The 19278-nt window shown below is 41.2% G+C and overlaps 1 protein-coding gene across 1 annotated transcript in view; it reads left to right on the forward strand.

The window, feature by feature from the left end:
• The window catches only part of galnt18b (UDP-N-acetyl-alpha-D-galactosamine:polypeptide N-acetylgalactosaminyltransferase 18b), a 132122-nt gene extending 113874 nt beyond the window's left edge, over positions 1–18248 (forward strand). Inside the window, exons 8-11 of the mRNA XM_049560129.1 lie at positions 1696–1833; positions 6666–6761; positions 10709–10873; positions 17156–18248. Coding sequence (XP_049416086.1) covers positions 1696–1833; positions 6666–6761; positions 10709–10873; positions 17156–17302 — 546 coding nt within the window. The 3' untranslated portion in view covers positions 17303–18248. The remainder of the gene's footprint in view (positions 1–1695; positions 1834–6665; positions 6762–10708; positions 10874–17155) is intronic.
• Positions 18249–19278: the final 1030 nt, after the last annotated feature.

The following is a 19278-nucleotide window of genomic DNA, read 5'->3' on the forward strand; positions in this document are numbered from 1 at the left end:
AAGACATGCAGGTTAATTGGTGACTCTAAATTGGCCATGAGTGTGAATGGTTGTCTGTCTCTATGTGTCAGCCCTGCTACAGTCTAGTGACCTGTCCAGGGTGTACCCTGCCTCCCACCCAATGTCAGCTGGGAAAGGCTCCAGTCCCCCACGACCCCCAACAGGATAAGCGGTTACAGAACATGAATGAATGAATAAATAAATGAATTATTCAGATAGTGACATGCACCTACATAGGTGGGTTCACAATGCACTTACACTCTGCCCGTTACACATTCAGGGACATGCGGATGGAAGTAAAATAATGAATCACTCATGAGGAAAATATTATTTACATTCTATAAAATGTGAATAAGTTGCAGCTCCCCAGTAAGAGAGACGCTCTGCACATTTAAGCACAAGAAGCAGCTTAACTTCATGTATACAAATGTATTAGAAGCTAAAGGTTTAGTTGTGTTTCCTCTGTCAAGTTTAGTAAAACAATTTTTAGTTGTGCTGCTGAAATATATTGTGGTACAATGGTTAGTGGTTAGCATTGTTGCCTCACAGGAAGAGGGTTCCTGGTTTGGACCCCGGGGTGGGGGAGCCCTTTTATGTGGAGTTTGCGTGTTCTCCCTGTGTCACCGTGGGTTTCCTCCAGGTGCTCCGTCTTCTTCCCACAATCCAAAGACATGCAGGTTAATTGGTGACTCTAAATAAGTCATAGGTGTCTATATCTATATATCTATGTCTTAGCCCTGCGATAGTCTGGCGACCTGTCCAGGCTATACCCTGCCTCTCACCCCATGACAGCTGGGATAGGCTCCGGCCCCCCAGCGACCCCCAACAGGATAACCGGTTACGGAAAATGAATGAATGAATGCTAAAATATCCCACAATATTTGCTGCAGTGACATTACTGCTCATACTACATTACTCTCAGCAGAAAACCGCCCACTTCTCCAGTTGCTGAATCCGCCGTGGGAATAGAAGTGCTCCTGGTGCAGGTGCACGTGGCTTTTAAAGGGAACAGGACACGACCCTCGTATTGGTTGAATTCATGTAACACCCGAAACACACCTATGATTAATTGAGGGACTAAATACAATCCCTTACACATGATTTTGAACCCAGATTATGCACCATTTAACTAGCAAAAGTCGAGTTGGGACCATCCTAAATGTATTTACACCATGCACTTTAGACCCTGAGCTATAATTCATTCAAACAGGGCCCTTTGTCTTAAAAGTAACTGCAGCCATCAGAAAAATGTGGTGAAGTAAAAGGAACATTTGCCTCTGAAAGGAAGTGAAGTCGAGGCTCTGAGGAAGAGGCTGCAGTGTAAAACGTTACGATGGTACCTGCTCAATAATGTAATGTACAAGTACCTCCAAATGTCTCACAGTTAAGTGTAAATGTACTCTATTACTTTCCATCACTGGTAACATGAGAGTGGCTCTGAGTGTGGCAGCTGGAACAGTACAGTAGTCAGAACAGGAAAAAATCTAAATCCTACAAAAGCTTTTCAAACACACAACAAATGGCTGCACATACTTCTCAATGGCCCATTATCTGATTTGCTTCTCCACTAGCTGCAGTTAATCAGTTTTATGCTTTGTTGCATGTGTGTACTTCTGCGTGTGTGTGTGTGTGTGTGTGTGTGTGTGTGTGTGTGTGTGTGTGTGTGTGTGTGTGTTTGTGTTTGCTTGAACCCAGGACCCAGGAATTGATATCGGTGATATCTCTGAGAGGAAGGCTCTGAGGAAGAGGCTGCAGTGCAAAACTTTCCGATGGTACTTGGTCAACATCTACCCCGAGATGAGGATGTACAGCGACACAATCGCATACGGAGTGGTAAGCTGCCGCTGCCGCCGCCGCCTCCCTCTTCATCACAAATGCAATTCAGCTTCTGCAGAAGCCAAAACAAGTCTAACCCGTGGCTGAGCAAATCATTTTAATCCCTTGTGTTGGGATGCGGATGGCTGCTGTCAGGAGCACAAACAGTTTACAAAGAGCAGGTTTGCTGCAGCAACTTTTATTCTTTCCTCCTCACTTCAGAAGTTACTAAAAAAAAAGTCCTCTGTTAGATTAATGCTGTGAAAATAGATACGTATATAGATTAATTGAGGCTTACTTTAAATATAGATGTAGTCTATCCCACTTGAGGGCTTTGCTGCAGAATTTTATTAGTGAGAGAAGCCAGAAAAAGTGACAGCCAACAGGGCTGGCAGTGTTTCTATTTGCCCATTCCTAGTTGTTCTCAAACAGCTTTACTTCCACGGTCCTCCCACCTCACATCACTGCGGTGCACCCTAATACACAGTGACATAGACTGCAGTATTATGGTACCGCTTTCCATGTTGTATGGATGATTTTTATATTACAAACTGACAAATGGTGGATGGATATAGCGAGGAAATAGGCCGACCTCATTACATTCATTTCTGTGAGTTAGTTGACCTCATTATTCTATATTTGCGACATGCATTTGATGGGTTAGTCAGCTGCGGTGGTTTAAGCAGTCGTTACATTCCTGGCCACTTGCATGGATAGAAATTATTTTTGTCAGCATAAAACTTTGTTGACATTTCCAGAGTATGTGTTTGAGGTCTAATTTATTCATTTCTCCCCCGTCCTGCTCCTCCTGATCTAAATGCGGGTGATGGGAGGTGCGGGTGGAAGCCAGCTGTCCTCTACAGCTCTGTATCGCTCCGTATTCGCTGAGCCATGTCCGTGTTAGAGCAGTGCAATCAAATCTGAAGGATATTATACACCTAATTCAGCAACACATCACATAACAGAAACTTAAGGTGCTTTAAATGCTGTTTTATTTCAATCTAATGTCGTCACCACAGGTGTCACTGTTGCATATTTACTACTTCTACACGGGTAGACCGGAGCTGTTGCACGGGACCATGCGCTGCCTGTGGATTTACTGATTATCAGAGAGAAGTAGACATCTCCTGAGCCATTGGGGAGCTGAATCATCCTCTAGCTGTGTTCTTCTGATCTCACATCTTTACCTAATTCACTCCCCCACGCAAACCACCATCCCTGGAGCTCCCTGCAGTGTAGTTTGTATCTCACAATCAGGCGGACCTTTGTCATGATGTGCATGAATAACCCTCTGGGCCTCTGATTCATATTCATCAAGTGTAACGTGTCTAATTTACATTTTGATAAAACAAAAATGAATTTAAGAGGATGTCATTATATGACTTTTTCAGATGTTTCAACCAGCTCAGCCCTCTTCTATATTTTCTGTAAATATCCTTTCATATTTCTCTTCTCTTTATGTGAGTCTAAGAGTATATGCCAGGCTGATATTGGATGGCTACTGTGGGATATAAACATCTTTCTCCTTTCTCTTTTTGGGTTTATAATGCCTGTCCAAACTCACACAACCATGTAGATGCATTTTCGAGCACCGCAGCAGGCAGTGCTTAATGTTTGGATAATAGTTTCCCCTGTAGATGAAATAATGTACTGCAGAGATGAAGAGAGCAGGTGGTAGGTGGAGCAGCTTCCTCACTCTCACTGTGTTTTGGCAGTAGATGATTTTATCGGTGGACTGGTCACCACGCAGGAATTATCTCATACCATTATTCACAGTTCGGTAAGCAACCGTTAATTCACCTCACCAAATATTTTCAGCCAATTTTCCTTCACCGGGGGTTGTCCAAGGTTGTTCTCAGCTTCCCTGTAATTATACAGTCAATTAATCATCTATGGGACTTATAGATACTTAGATACTTTATTGTTATTGCCACACAGTGGAGGTGATGGTAATTGGTTTGGTGCAGCGTGGTAGTTCAGTTCCACTGCAAAAGAAAGGGAGAAGAAAGCAAGCAACATAAACCATTACACAGCACAAACAAAAAGGAAACACATCAGTGGGAAAATATGTGAAATATACAGCTCAGTTCAGTCCCCAGCGTATGAAGTAGCCCAACAGGCAAAAACTGTAATGATCGATGTACCAGTGCAAACGGAACACCATCAATACTTATCATACAAGACATTATCGTATAGTATAGTTTTTAAATTATGAAATACTGTATTTACTCTTACAACAGAATTTTCCAAGACATATAAATGACCATAAATACAGAATATATATTACAGCATGGCGCTACTGTGCCAGAATAGGGGGGACGAGACGTTTTGTCCTCCCGCTTTATGTGCACACAAGAAGACACCACAGGGTCTACTATCATGAACCATGTGGCGACATCACAGTCAGGTGCGCCCTGCCAAGTGTATCAGGAGCGCGCCAGACACACCTGTGGCAATTCAGTGGTCAGGCTTCCTTTGCGCACCTGTGGCACACTAGGGCTCAGGGTGGGATCTGAAAGAACACAGTATTATAGGTGGATGATAAAAAGCTGTGACAATCATGGCGTATTACACTCGTTTAATTACAGGGCCGTCATGATTCACAGAGTGTTGGGGAATACTGCAGAGAGTTTTTCTCAGGGAACGTATTGTTGTCTGAGACATGGGATGGACATTTTTAAACTTGAATGTTGAACCGGAACAATCTCTATCACATCATGTTGCTAATCACAGCCTCATATCTGCCTGTGCTATAATTAAAAATGTTGAGCTCCAGGTGACATTTTGGTCAGCCTCATTTGAAAAGAGACAGCAGGCAGAAATTAACCCGCTTAACTGGTGTTTGGGATGGTGAAAGACTGACAACAACAGACAGCTCTGACAGATTTCTAAGTAGAGTGAGAAGTTTTAAAGGGATAGTGCACCCAATAATGAAAATTCAGCCATTATCTACTCACCCATATGCTGAGGGAGGCTCAGGGGAAGTTTTAGAGTCCTCACATCCCTTCCGGAGATCCAAGGGGAGAGTGGGTAGCAACACAACTCCACCTAATGGAGGCTTATGGCTCTCCAGATTAAAACGTCCAAAAACACATAACTGAATCCACAAAATATCTCCATATTGCTCGTCCGTAGTGATCCAAGTGTCCTGAAGCCCTGACATAAAAAGTTGTTTGGAAAAACGTCATTTGATCTCTGTTTTTAGCCTCACTGTAGCCTGTAGCTCTAACTGCCTCTCTGTGCACTGTGCTCATGTGTGACGTTTTTCCAAACAACTTTTTATGTCGGGGCTTCAGGACACTTGGATCACTACAGTGGAGCAGTATGGAGATATTTTGTGGTTTCAATTATGTGTTTGTGGACGTTTGAATCTGGAGAGCCATAAGCCTCCATTAGGTGGAGTTGTGTTGCTACCCCCTCTCCACTTGGATCTCTGCAAGTGTTGTGAGGACTCTAAAACTTCACCTGAGCCTCCATCGGCATATGGGTGAGTAGATAATGGCTGAATTTTCATTTTTGGGTGCACTATCCCTTTAAGACAATTACAATTTTTCGTGGCGCTTTGCAAACTGTTCTCAATGCGTCCTGTCTTCAACACACACGTTCATGTGAAGAAGAAACTGTAGAATGGTTCATCAAAACGACATATTTGATGCGCTCATAAGCACTGGGGGCCTGTGGTTACTTTACAACCACCTGATGCTGGTTGTACAAAATATAAGCAGCGGATCCGCCATGCGTAATTGCAGTACAACAGTGCGCAACATAGCTCTAGTTGGAGACTGCAGATGGAACAGATACCCACAGCCTTCAAATGGCTGTAAAGAGGGTCACCAGTATAAAAAGAATGCCTTCAGTGTATAGCACTAAGGTCCAACAGAGAACACGAGTGTTGATATTTACGTGTTGAAAAGAGCCCTTCCCAACACCTACAAGCTATTATAGCGATAATTATGAGTTACGAGTAACTAACAGCCCAAACTCTGTAAGCGTACACGGTCTCTTCATGACATGACGACATCAGACTTGAATTTTTTGCCCCCTCAGTGTTAAACACAAGTCGGCACCTGTGTATTACAGACATCTTCTTAGGATAATCTTTTAGCAGAGTCCTTCATCTTAGGGTAAAAAGGCTGAATATGCATTTTTAATTTCAAAGCTACAAATTCTGCATTCTTTCAACCTCACAAAATTTTCAAAACTCAGCATATACCAAAATCTCTTTATTTATGGATAACTAACTAATTTCAAAGTCTGTCTTAAAGCCCCTGGAAATTAAAATCTTTCTTGCAAATATATCTTAAGGTATTATTTAGTGAGACTTTATGGATCAAAAACTGAGTTAATCTGCTGTGTCAGGACTGCATGGACGTGTCTATCATGTGAAATAACTAACTGTTAGAACTTTAGCAGTCATCAGTGTGTTTATGTGTGAAATAATTATTTATAGCAAGACGCTGATTAAGAAAACTGTTTTTAAGGGCCTATAGCTCATCCAAAATGTCTAATTAATCTGAAAAAATAACTTGTTTTGAGAGCAAATATAAAAACCCTTTGAAAGTGCTCCACCTTTAGTAGGAATAAACTGTACTGTGGAAGAGTTTTGCAACATATCTTAATTGTGATGGACTTGAATTGAAGCTCACCCTTGTCTGCACCTTGCTGAGTGTATATTCTTAAAAGTTAGAAGCCATTTTTGATAGCAGCATAAACACTCACAGGGGCAGAGGGCATCAGAACAAAAACAAATCATATCTGAATAAGTCTGTGTATGCATGATTTTAGCCCCAGACAGTTCATATCTTTTGTTTCTTTGTGTGTTTATGTGTGTGTTTGTCTTTGTCTGCCAGCTGAAAAACTCCCTGAAGAATGATCTGTGTCTGGACCAGGGACCCGACAATGACAACGTCCCCATCCTGTATCTCTGTCACGGGATGACACCTCAGGTTAGAGCCCTCCATCTCTCCGCACCACTGTTTCATACAGGGTGCAGCACAAAGCCAGATTTAATATATCACCTCTATATTTTATTTCCATCTTGGGTTTTTCTGACTCAATAAAAGCTCCTCCATCTTAAAGAAAAATAACTTTCCTCTGCCTTCAGATTGGATCAAGCTCAGCGGCTTTACCTCATAAAACAGGATCAGGTTTTCTATTTTGCCCTTTACAGAAACTCTCCTCAGTGTTTTTAAATACATATTAAACTTGTGTCCATTTTTCATGCACCTCCATTTAGGGCTGACATGTCCTAACTGAGTCCAGCTCAGGGTAAAATGCCATGTTATTGACGAAACACGGTGAAAAATTCTGTTTTTTTGATTAAGTTAGATTGGACATGAACATTTGTCTCCGTCTCCGGTTTTCTTCACTTTAATGTCAAAAGGTTTGCTTTCTCGCACACAGCCTATTAGACCTCAGGATTATTTCAACCCCCCGCTTCTGTTTTTCATCAGTCAACGTCTTTAAAAGCGTATCTCTGGCCTACTTGTTCGGGACATATCTCAGCCCAAATAATAGGGAATTTAAGTGTCTTCAAATGTTAGCACAGCTTGATTATCATTTACTTTCTCCAGCCTCTTCCAGCTCCTATCGATTGCTCCATCCCATTATGTCTGAGCAGATTGTTTTCAGAGATTGTTTAACCTTGCCGTGACAGTTGTAAACTTGTCTTATAGAGCAAGGCCTGATCTCACATTATCCCTCTCAATTCAAATGAATCTATCGGACGTTTCACACTCATTACGCCTCGTATTGATATTTGCACCGCACTGCAAATTAAAACTGATTCAGGAGAAATCTGTGTAATCTTCTAATCTTTTTCCTTAAAAAACCCAACTTCTACAGCCTTCTCTGAGACCTAGATAACTTTAAAACTTGCTAATTATAAATCTGTTATATGCTATAAATCTCTCATAAATCCAGGCATTTCAAACAAAGGATTGGAGTAGCACCAGCGTTCCTAATGAGATTAGGAATCTCCTCTGCAAGACAAATCTAGTCTGCTCTATTTTTATGTTTCAGTGTTACATCATCAGCAGGAATTAGACCCCGGATTGCCTCTATAATGACACATATACATAGCAAATGTTTGCTGTAGTCAGTCAGAGTAGCTTTTGGGCGAGGTAGACTTTGTATCCGAGGGGTGCCACGGTAAATGCAGTACATCACTGTGCTGAAAGAAAATTGCACAGCCACACATGAAAGGAGAGGGTATTACAAAGCTTACAATCCAACACGTGACTGACTTTACAAGAGCGTGTTGTCAGCAAACATACAGTACAGCGCCTCAGCTCAAGCAGTAATAAAACATACCGACTTAAGCACAGCAACAATAGAAAGCACAGCCACATACGGTCTGGCAGTCTGCGCTGCTCCAAAAATGAGCAGCACATCTAAAAAATTCACACTCGTCAGACTGTTTAACGTCTGGTGTGAAGGTGGCAGGAGGCTGTTGGGCGATAAGAATAAGAAAGAGTAAGAGAAAAAGTTAAGGCATGCAGAAGCAGCTATGGCCCAGATTTTTTTTTTCATTGTTTTAATAAAAGAAAATATAACAGCTAATGAAGGTGCTGAGTCACAGTCGATCTTTAGTCTGTTCCCACTTATGAAATGTATAGACTTCCACAGACAGAGTCTCTGTTTAATTGTCTGCTCTGATATGAATCTTAACTCCCCCGTACTCTTGTTACGCCTCTTCACCGTTTGGATTCTGCAAACCAATTTATGTGTCCTCTCTTCAATTTGGTTTTTATTTGTTTTGAGCTGCAAGGGGTGGAAGTACTCAGATCCTTCAATAAAAGCACCAGTGCAACAATGTAAAAACAACAAGCCCTTCACTGAAAATTCTACATGAGTAAAACAAATTGTCGGCAAAAGTTTTTCAAAATATAGTACTCTGTGTCAGTCAGGCCGCCTCCAACTGATGAATCATTTTATGTGACATTATTAAACTGTTAATACTATGCATGGATGTATTAGCAGCATATTCTGTTGTAGCTTAGTGAAGTGGAGTATAGTAAGTAAGTATATCATCATGACCATGATTAATGGGGAACACAAAGTTCTGTTACACAAGTTTGTTTTCATTGCAATCTCTTCTTTTTCTGAAACCTGAAAACCATTTGAGACATTTAAAGGGGTCTCCTGCTGCTACCAAATCATAGACATCTTAAGGAGCTCCAGCTTGACAATAATTTTCTTTCAGGTGTCACAACAAGTTTGGTGAAAATGGTTTAACCTTTATCAATATATTGTTTTCAGTAGTTTATTATATACATGGTACAAGTAAGAACTATACCCCAGTACTGAGCAGGTTGCTGTTTGTCAATGGTGTCACCAGGAAGAGTGAAAGTTAAAGCCAACACCAGATTCACTCTCGTTTGCTGTACTTTGCTATACTGTTTCTGCTATTTTCGTAGCTTCTTCTTGGACGCATGCTGCTCACAGTCTGGCACCTGCCTACTACCTTTATATTAAGTCCCAACCTCACACACTTCTAGTGAGTCATTAGTGATGATGGAGAGAGATCACTTTTATATGAGCCTATACATTGTTTTTTAAGGAAACTCTTGCAGAGTGTATCTTTAAAGGGATAGTTCACCTCAAAATCAAAATTACATATTTTCATCCTACTTGTAGTGCTTTTGTGTTGAGGTGGCTACTCTGAAGTGGGTTGTTTATAATTGTTTGGTACTTAACTCTTGCAGGGTTAGTGGTAAAAGCAAACAGATATGTCCACACAATCCCCCACCCAGAACCCTCTTGTTGTGAGGCGACAATGCACCACCATGAAAATTACAATGTTAAAAAAAATACCCATTGTTAATTTCCATATCATTTTTTGCTAGAGCCCCAGGTTGCCTGTCCCTGGTGTAACCACACAGAGGCAAGTGTGTGTCTACTCATGGAAGAGAGGCTCGTGCTCGTGATAGCGCGAGATGTAAACATAAATGGAGTCCTCCTCGGCTGAGATGTAACATTAGCTAGTTCAGTGGTGCTAGGTCAGCTGGCAGTAGATGCACAATTCTGCATTGTGATATGGTTGGCTGGTGCAGTTTGGTGTAAAGAAAATAGCTCCTCCATGTACCTGCTCACATTAAGGTCTGTGGATATCTTGAGTAACCAGGTCATTTCTGGAAAAATCCAGCACTTGACAGCTCACACCAAAACAATCCAAATTGATTAATAGCACCACAGGTATGTTGATTTTTGGGTGAGCTGTCCCTTTAAATACAGCGCAGAAGTACTCAGTTACATTCAACTTCTGTAAGAGGCACAAATTAACAATGTAATATTATCATATAAAGACCATCCTTATTCCTTCCGACATCATTTATCACTCTGTGTGCACTACGCCAAACTAAAGGCAGCATTACATCAACAGATTCTGAGCAGTGCTGAGTCTATCTGTAAATACAATCCACAAATTCCCACTCTGTCGTCCCTCCTCACTCTCATCCTTACGCCACTGAGCCTTTTTCATTCTGAATATAAAACATTCTACTCCTGCTTTATTCCTGCAAATGATTTTCAGTTTTTGTCAGCTAAATATGAGCAAAAAAGTAGTTAGGAGGGAAACCATCAGAGAGGGCACAATTATTCGGGTTTTCTCCCCAATCCTGAATTAATAATGAGCTTCTTTTGTGTGCCTTGCCTTGTCTTTCCTCGTCCTCCATTCAGCCAGCATGGCCGTATAAATATGCATATTTAGTGTATGTAAATGTGTCTTTCATACCGCAAGACAACCCAAGAGCAAGCCTCATTTGCTGCATAGTTTATTACCTGTATGTTCACATACAGCTCTGGAAGGACCATTATCTAAATGTCAACCACAGCAGTCTGAACATACAGCGCTACACAGTTCACTCATGGCGGGATGTGGTGTGTCTTGCAGAATGTGTACTACACCAGTACTCAGCAGCTCCACATCGGGCTCCTCAGCCCCACCGTTGACGACGACGACAACAAGTGCCTGGTGGACGTGAATAGCAGGCCGCGCCTCATCGAGTGCAGCTACGCCGCAGCCAAACGCATGAAGCTCCACTGGCTCTTCACTCAGGTGATGACCCATAAACACAGCCCCCACACACGGTCAGAAAACACAAGGTTAACATTCGGCTTATACTCAGCCTCAGTTAAGGTAATTTGTTGAGTGTGTCAGCAGCAACAAACCAACTGTGGAGGCAGCTTTTAATCAGTGGTTTAATTTACTGTTTGACCGGAGTTTCCCCTCAGTTCTGTAACTCATTTAGACATGCAGAGTCATTGAAACTTAATGATTGTCTTTCTGCATTAGCTGCGCATGCAAACTGTGTTTTAACAGAACGAGCAGCCACCTCACAAAATGCCCCGTGACGGCGGGTGAATTGGATTTACTGCATGCTTTGATTTGGGTTCAAAAGACCTCATATTGTTGTCTGCCACGCTGTCAGTACAGTGTTAATTATAATTTATGCTCCTCTTTCAGCCAAACATGTGTAACATCCCAAATGTGCTTCATATCAGATACTTGGTATAGCAAGTGCAATATTCTTTCTAACGATGTCACTGCTGGACCGGCACTACAGGTGCATGTGGTTTTACAGAGTGATGGACACAAAGTGTGAAAAGGTTTTTACATGCTTGAGCTCATACGCCACATATCCTCACACTGAACTTTAAGTGGTTATTTTAGTTAACTCTGTATAATTTAGTAAGCAGGATGGGGACGTATCAGCAAGGCTGGAGTGTATCATGTCTCTGAAATATGGCATCAATTATTGACACAGTTTTGACTGCACGTGTGCAAAATGTCAGGCTCAAACAGAAATAGATTGCCTTGATGCAGCCATAGCAACTTTAGGAAAAGGAGCACTGTACAAATTAGAGAGAACAGGGTTGTTGTTGGTCTTTATTCTTAGTTCAAATGTTGCACAAAACCAGATAAACTGAAGAAATTCTTAATCTATTCCCTGTAAGCTATGCAAAATGCCTTCACTTCCTTCACTGCACAGACCTCTTTTTATCCACTAAAAAGTGATCTCGATAAGCCTTGACTTTGTGTGCTTGCATGTAAAGATTTGACACATGTTGGTAGGTGCTGATTAGAAAAGCGAGCATATGTTCAGTGGGCGGGACTGTATGGTTTGTTCTGCTTGTGTGTTTCGTGGCCATGTGTGGGTGATGCCTTTTATTTTTCTGTAACAAATACTGATTGTTCAGTATATAGCATAGTAAAATATAATGAAAACCCTTGCAAACCATAGCATCCTGAATCAAATAACAACCTTCCCACATGGTATGTGCTCACATATACATTCATTAGCCAACTCGTGGAGGTTGATTTAAGCAGCAGAACCAAGACATTATACAGAGAACTTGGATGAGTGAAACCCAGCGGCTCTTTTTATCACTCTCTGTTCCTGATGTGCAGGGATTCTGGGTTTGAGATTGGCCTCGTTCCAGGCCTCTGATCTCCACCCACATCTTCGGTTTGTTCAGTTATTCAAATACATCTGTTGTTGCGCTAATGGACTGATGTTTCCTCCAACAACAATCGGCCAATCAGACCTTTGTGAGAAGGATTAGGAATAGGGAAGTCGTCATCTCTGTGCAAGAGACAGAAAAATAGCTACAACTATTGATTAAAATACAGCTGTACACGTTGTTGTAAGCTGACTAACGAAAAGTAACAAATTTAAAGGATAACTTTGGTAATTGTCAACTTGGAGCAACCTGTGCAGACTGTCAGTTAACATCCAGTATAAGGGCTTGTTTTGTTTACACTGAAAGGTTTAGGGGCTGTCCACATGCCGTGTCTTAAACCGCCTTGAAACGCGAGGTCGGGTGCTGGGCGCTATTTTTGTGCCTTTTTTGAGCCAGCTTTCAAGAGCATGGTGGCAGGTTCCATCTGAGGTTGCTAAACAACCTCAGCAAGCACGGTACCATAACCTGTTTACCTGAAATTCTGAGTGCAGAGCTGATTTTCTTCCTGTTACTGTTTGTAAGTGGGACAGACGAAAAGCTTTGGCGGCTCTGCACCAAAATGATCAACTTTTCTATATTTACCACTGTTATTTACAGAAGAAAGGAAAGATATCTGTCAGCTGTGATTGGTTGTTCCTCATCACATGACATTCGGTGTGCTCTGCTGTGTTCCAAAAGTTGAACTAGATTTACTGTATCTCAGAGCACAGCGGTTGCGCCTCAAAAAAAATACGCGGCATGTGTTATTTTAAGTGTCTGACAACAGTATGGAACGGATCCCTACAGAGACAGACATCGTTGTATAAGGTTCTCTTTGTTGCCAAACCCACCAGACTCCATTTTAATTAACCATGATTTTATCATTGTAAAAGAGACTTCATTCAAAGTAAACAAAAACAAAGTAAAACTCACAAAAATCACCATGGTTCATTTTTTGACTGTCTCAATATTCACCGGGTGATTTGGTTGGTTTTTGAAAAAAAGTTGTGAAAACATGCCGGCTCTGTACACACTAAAATTACACTTTTTTGAATGGAACCTGGTGGTTTCAACAATACCGATTTCAGGGCTGTTTCTGATTAAACAAAAAGTTTATCTGTGCAGTGTCAGACACTCATTAATTATTAATCTGAGCCTGTCTGTGCCAATAAAACAAGCACTTTGAGGGGATGCACACATGCCCAGAGTGTTACATCGCAGCCTGTAGCACAGCTGCCGGCTGCAGTTGACTCACTCATTACTGGACCAGTTTAAAAACTATTGTTTCCATTATCCACGTTAACGTAGAAACATGGGAAAAGAGGATCCAGGTTGAATTATATCAGTTACCCTTTAACTGCTCATAGCAGCTGCTTCTGAAGCTTTTTTATGTAGAATATGAAATCAGCAGGACCAATATGTCATTTCCCAGCCAACATTTGTATGTGAGGCCCATGTGGGTCGTAAATGAACTGAAAAATGGGCCCTACGTGGGACTGTCCATGACTTCCATGATGGCCCCATGCCAGCTGCCCACATGGGTGGTTTTAACCAAGTGGGCAATTGGCATGGGGCCATTATGAAACCTGTGGACAGTCCCATATACAGCCTATTTTTCAGCTCATTTACTACCCACTTGGGCCTCAAATACAAATGTTGGCTGGGTTGCTCTAACTGACTCAGATCATATGTTAGAATTTAAGTGAAACAAAAAGACAGTTCAGTCTTATTATTATTATCAGGCTAGTTTTACTCAGCGAAGTTACCCAGATAACTCAGTAAACATCATTCTCGGAGCAAAAAACACTGTATTTGAAACACATTGTCGCATAAGACTGTTAGATGTCACCTGGCTTTGTCTGGTATAATATACATATGTGCTGTAGTTTTTTCAACACACAGAACATACTCTACTGTGGGTCACTCAATCTGTAACACCATCAACGAAGGAGCATCCCGGTCAGGCTAAAAAAGTAAAAGCATTTTTATTTATTCTCAAAGGTCAACATTTTTTGACAGAGGTTTCTTACATGAAATTTTACAAAATGTTTTACATTAATAACAGCAGTAATAACTACACCTGCAGGTACGCCGGGGGCGAAACAGCACTCAGAACCAAGGACGCACCAACCGAGAGTGTGAGGTCATTTCTGAATAACAGGTGGTTTAATGTTTCTTTGTAAGCTTTGGCAGGCTGAGGTGCTCTCCTGCATCGAACACTGAGAGGATCTCATCCAGCCTTGGAAAACTTCTGCCTGTGTCAAAATGTCTAAACATTTTTTTAAGTGTGTTAAAATGTGTCCTAGTTTGGCTACTAACCTCTGCTCTACACTTAAAAACCTAAAAGGCAGAAATCAAAATTAATATATGAAGGTCTTGATTGAGCTTTGAGGTTGACCCTCCAACAGCAGCTTAACAAAATCATTTTAATATTGTTGAATGAAGCTTTCAGCGACAACTTGTGGCCTTCCTCGTCAGGGGGAGTTGTTCAGTTGTCATGGAGATGGTTGAAATGTTGTAACATCATAGAATATATTAATCGTATAATCGCTGTTGTTCAATTATTTACAACTCTGCTGAAAGCTGGTGTACCCAGAGGGGGATTCAGAGCATCTTAAACAAATCTGGCTTGATGTAGCTGATCACTGAACAATATGAATGTTGTTTGTTAGATTTTTACCTGAGGCAAGACGTGACTCACAGAGGTGCAGAATGTGCATGCGAGTTGGCCATTAGCTGTCGTCTTTGCAGTGTTTTCAGTGCAACTTTTTGGCTGAGACAAAGGCAATGTGAGGTGACGCACACACACGTGTAATATCTCGTCTACTGTCTCCAACAAGTTGTCAGACCACAACAACAATGTGAGATGCTGAGCCTAACACAGTGGGCACGTCCACATGCTACCTTATATCATGATCAACATCATTCCTGCCTGGAAGCCAAGTCAAATGTTGGCATGTTCAGCATCACAAAGCAGCGGTAAAATAAACCAACAGTGTGACTCATCATCAGAAGAACTGTCGAGGCTGAGCACTACTTGAACCTGTCCCGTTTCCCTGTGCGTGTCAGGTTACACAGCTGGTGGTGCCAGTTCGGTTTTGAATTTCTGAGCCCATCGTCTCCTCAGTGTTGATATTAGGCTTTTATCCTTGACGTGGAGACACCAAAGACGAGCTCCCTCCTCAGCAACAGAATTGGCTTATGATGTTCGGCTGGTTAATGATGATCATAAAGCAGAAGTTTTACTCAGTCACTTTAATGACCTTTCTGTCATGCAGCTGGTACAAAACCAGAAGAAAACAAACATCCACAGGGGAAGAAGAAGTGTCATTTACACAAAGATGGCAATAAAAATGTGTAACTGAGATGATAAAATTCAGGAACCTCTGTCAGTAAGGGCCAAAGCCAAAATCGTCAACATGGACGAATTCATGGAACAGCAAGAGACTTAGTTGTTTATGACCAAATTATGAACTGGCTACATGTGTGTCTCATGTCCTGCCTCCTGCACACACTACACAGACATCACCCCTCACCTAAACCAAGCTGAGTATTTCCAGTAGGTGAGAACACTTCTGTCAATCTTCTGTTGTGTGCTGCGTGTGTGAAAGAGAAATCATATGGGAAAACAGAACACAGGGAGATGAAAAACACATATTGTTGGAGAATAAAACATTTATCAGAGGAAAAAACATATTGTATTGTACCAAGGTTACCAACTCTACCTCAACAACTCCGACTGGCAAACAATCTTATGGAGACAAAATGTTCTCGCTAGCTCATTGAAAGGTGGCTGCACCGGTGAAAAAGAGACATACTGTCTAGTTTTCTAGCAAATCTATGTGAATATGACTTTGATTGCAGCGCTATGTCTTGCCTAAAGTAAGAATTAAATGAACCACAATCACACTGTTCAGTGTTTCATCTCCTCTTTAAGAAATGCATTGATTGCCCCATTCACTGCTTTTATGGGTTGGCTCAGGACACCACCACATAGTGGTCCATAAATGCCCACTTTCAGCAGTTATTACCAATCTGTTATCTATAAAATAAAATGTCTCTGTGACCTCACAGGCAGGGCCAAGCTCTTGTAAAAATACAGAAAGAATAATTTAGTTCAGTCTGTACAACCTGTCCAATCTTTAGGTCTTTTTCCCCCCCACGTCTGTCTGAACTTCTCTTATAGTATTGGAAAGAGCTCACTCCTCGCAGCTCTCTCCACTCTGTATTGACTGTTGAAGGCCTCCTCCTCAGTCTCTTGCCCTTGGTCTGCCCTGACACTGTAATGAGAAAATCCTGCCTCGTTTCATCGGGACATGCTGGAATATTTTTGCGGAGCTGATGTGCTCACTCTGTTCAGACTCTGGCAACAGCTGTCGTATTAAAATTTGTAAATTGCTGGACCATACTTCTTCTTGCACTAAAGGTTCCACTTGTCCTCCAGGCACATTTCTCAATTGCCAATAAATCAAATGATTGATTTAAACAATATTGGAGTGGCTCTGAAACTGTGAGGGTTTTGTGAACTTGATTTGTCTCTCTCTTTTTTTTTTTTTTTTTCAATTTCTCTTCACCTCAACGCCAGATGTTTTTGTCTCGTTTTCTCTTTTCTTCGGCGTATTCTCTCAAAATCTTGGCCATGCTAGGAAGAGCGCTAATGACTACACTGGCAATTGCAATGTTGTTTTTGCCTTGAAACCATGTTGATGCTATCTGGTGGGCCCAATGAGGATAGTGTGATTCAGCCAAAACGCCCAGAGCTCAGGGCGCTTCAGCAGCACACATTTCGCATCCATTCACAGCAGTGTGGGTTTAAAGGAGGCAAGTTATATTGTGCACACAAATTGTTCTTCTGGAGCCTGGCACAATTTTCACCAGCCTGCTTTTATCTTTTCAGGGAGGATCCATTCAGAACAGGAAATCAAAGAGATGCCTAGAGCTTGTAGCGAGCAGTGACAATGAGTTTGGCTACCAACTGGCTCTGCAGAAATGCACGGGACAGAAATGGTTCATCACAAACGTGCTGTTTAGCAGCTCCTTATGATCAACTGCTGAAGGGAACACTGGAGTGAATAGATGGAGTTGTTTCTTTTGTGCGCGCATGTGAGTGTGTGTGTGAAAGGATAAGAAGCAGGATTCCAACAGAAGAGCGGTGCATGGTTGAACACAATCATTTCGAGCACCACGATGTCCTCCGAAGAGCTGAGATGACATCACATCGTAAATGTTAAACATTTTATTTTGCCTACAGGATCAGCCATAGTTGGCGGGTATTTTGCAGATTTGACAAGGTAGTATATTTAGTATATTTTGTGGTAAATACAGTATGGTCAGATTTTTGTTGACTTTAAAGATGTAATGGGTCCAATATGTTTTTGTACTTTGTTCATAACTGCTACCGTGTAGCAAGCTTTCTGAACCTGTCCCTGCTGTAATTATTTTATTTTAGTGTCTCAGGTTTGTAGGTTTATTATGCGATTCAGCTGTACAGTTGTGGGAAAATGTTGGAATAAATCTGAAAATGACATTTTATTTTCTACATGTAAATATTTTGATTATTTGTAATATAATAACAGTAAAATAACTGATGTAAACTACTGAGTGTAAGTGCTTTTTTTTCTTTTGTTGTGGCACAGTCTGTGATAAAATGAACAAAAAGGGTTGTGCTGTTGTTGAAATTAAAATGACTGGTATCTGCTATTAATCCCAAAAAGATTGATTGATTGTTTTGGATGTGAATGGTGGCCCTGAGAGTTCTATGCATTGGAAACATAATGACAAAACACAAGCAGGTGTAGAAAACCTCTTCAGCATTTAACAACATGAATACAACGGAACAAAATGAGCAGCAAAGTCAGAAACACAACCAAAGAAATGCAGCAACTGAGTTATCAAACAAGTTTCTATGGTTCCAGTTAGGCTGTTCTCATGCACTCTTCATACATACACCTAAGAAATTATTGCACCACAATTCGTGTATAACCCACGTAATCGGGAAGACTGCAATCTTGCAAGCAGGTAGTATAAAGAGCAAAAGTCCGCATAGGGAGGCAGGTTGAGATGGTGGATGGGACAACCAACACAGGACTTTCCCCCAGGAGACCAGTGTTCGGGACTGTGTGAAACTAAGTGAAATTTAAGTTGTTTTAACCCTTTGAAGTCTGCAATAAAAATTGTCCGCCAGTGCCTACATTGGTATTTTAGCTTACTGTGATTTAATTTCTTGTGAGTATCTTCAAATGCCTCATCTCCCTAAGATCTGTACAACCTAAGCTGTAAGGTTATGTATGTCAGTAAACCACAACAATTGACAAAAGTATTGAAAATGTGTCAGTAAAAGTAATGCAAAAACCAAACATGTTTTTTCATTAGATTTTACAAAATAAAAACACAAAAAATGTTGATCAAATGTAGAACCATAAACATAATATTTCCTAATGCTCCATAGCCCATTTGAACTATATACATTATTTAGTTTTTGAGATATGCTCATTTTTTATGAGAAGAGACACAAAGTTGCGTGTGGTTTTGCACGTTTTCACTTGGGTTTGCACCATATGCAAATAAGCATACAATGATGATATGGAAGACAGAAGCCTTAGCTCTCCACTACAAAAAGAATGAATGTTCTAGCTATTATGGTTTTTATTTCAGATTGATATATATATCCAGGATTATGCAAACAACAATCTCCTGCAGCCTTCACGGGGAAATATCGCCATATTTATCATATCACGTTTGCATGGCAAGTAAGGTAAGATGACGTAAGGTCATGATGCAGTGACGGGGAAGACAGAAGCATTAGCTCTCTGCTGCAAAAAGAATGAATGCTCTCACTATTATGGTTTCTGTTTAGATGTATTTAAACAGTATCATGCGAACAGAAATCTCCTGCGGCCAGGGTCAACCTAACCTGCATAACTTTATGTTCCGCAACGACACCATTCGTGGGGCACCAATTCATTAGATGTAAGTGGTAACCTGCGGGGTTGAAAAATGAAGCTAACAGGCAAGTGTCAG

The sequence above is a fragment of the Epinephelus fuscoguttatus genome, linkage group LG2, assembly GCF_011397635.1.
Source record: "Epinephelus fuscoguttatus linkage group LG2, E.fuscoguttatus.final_Chr_v1".
NCBI classification, from domain to species: domain Eukaryota; kingdom Metazoa; phylum Chordata; class Actinopteri; order Perciformes; family Serranidae; genus Epinephelus; species Epinephelus fuscoguttatus.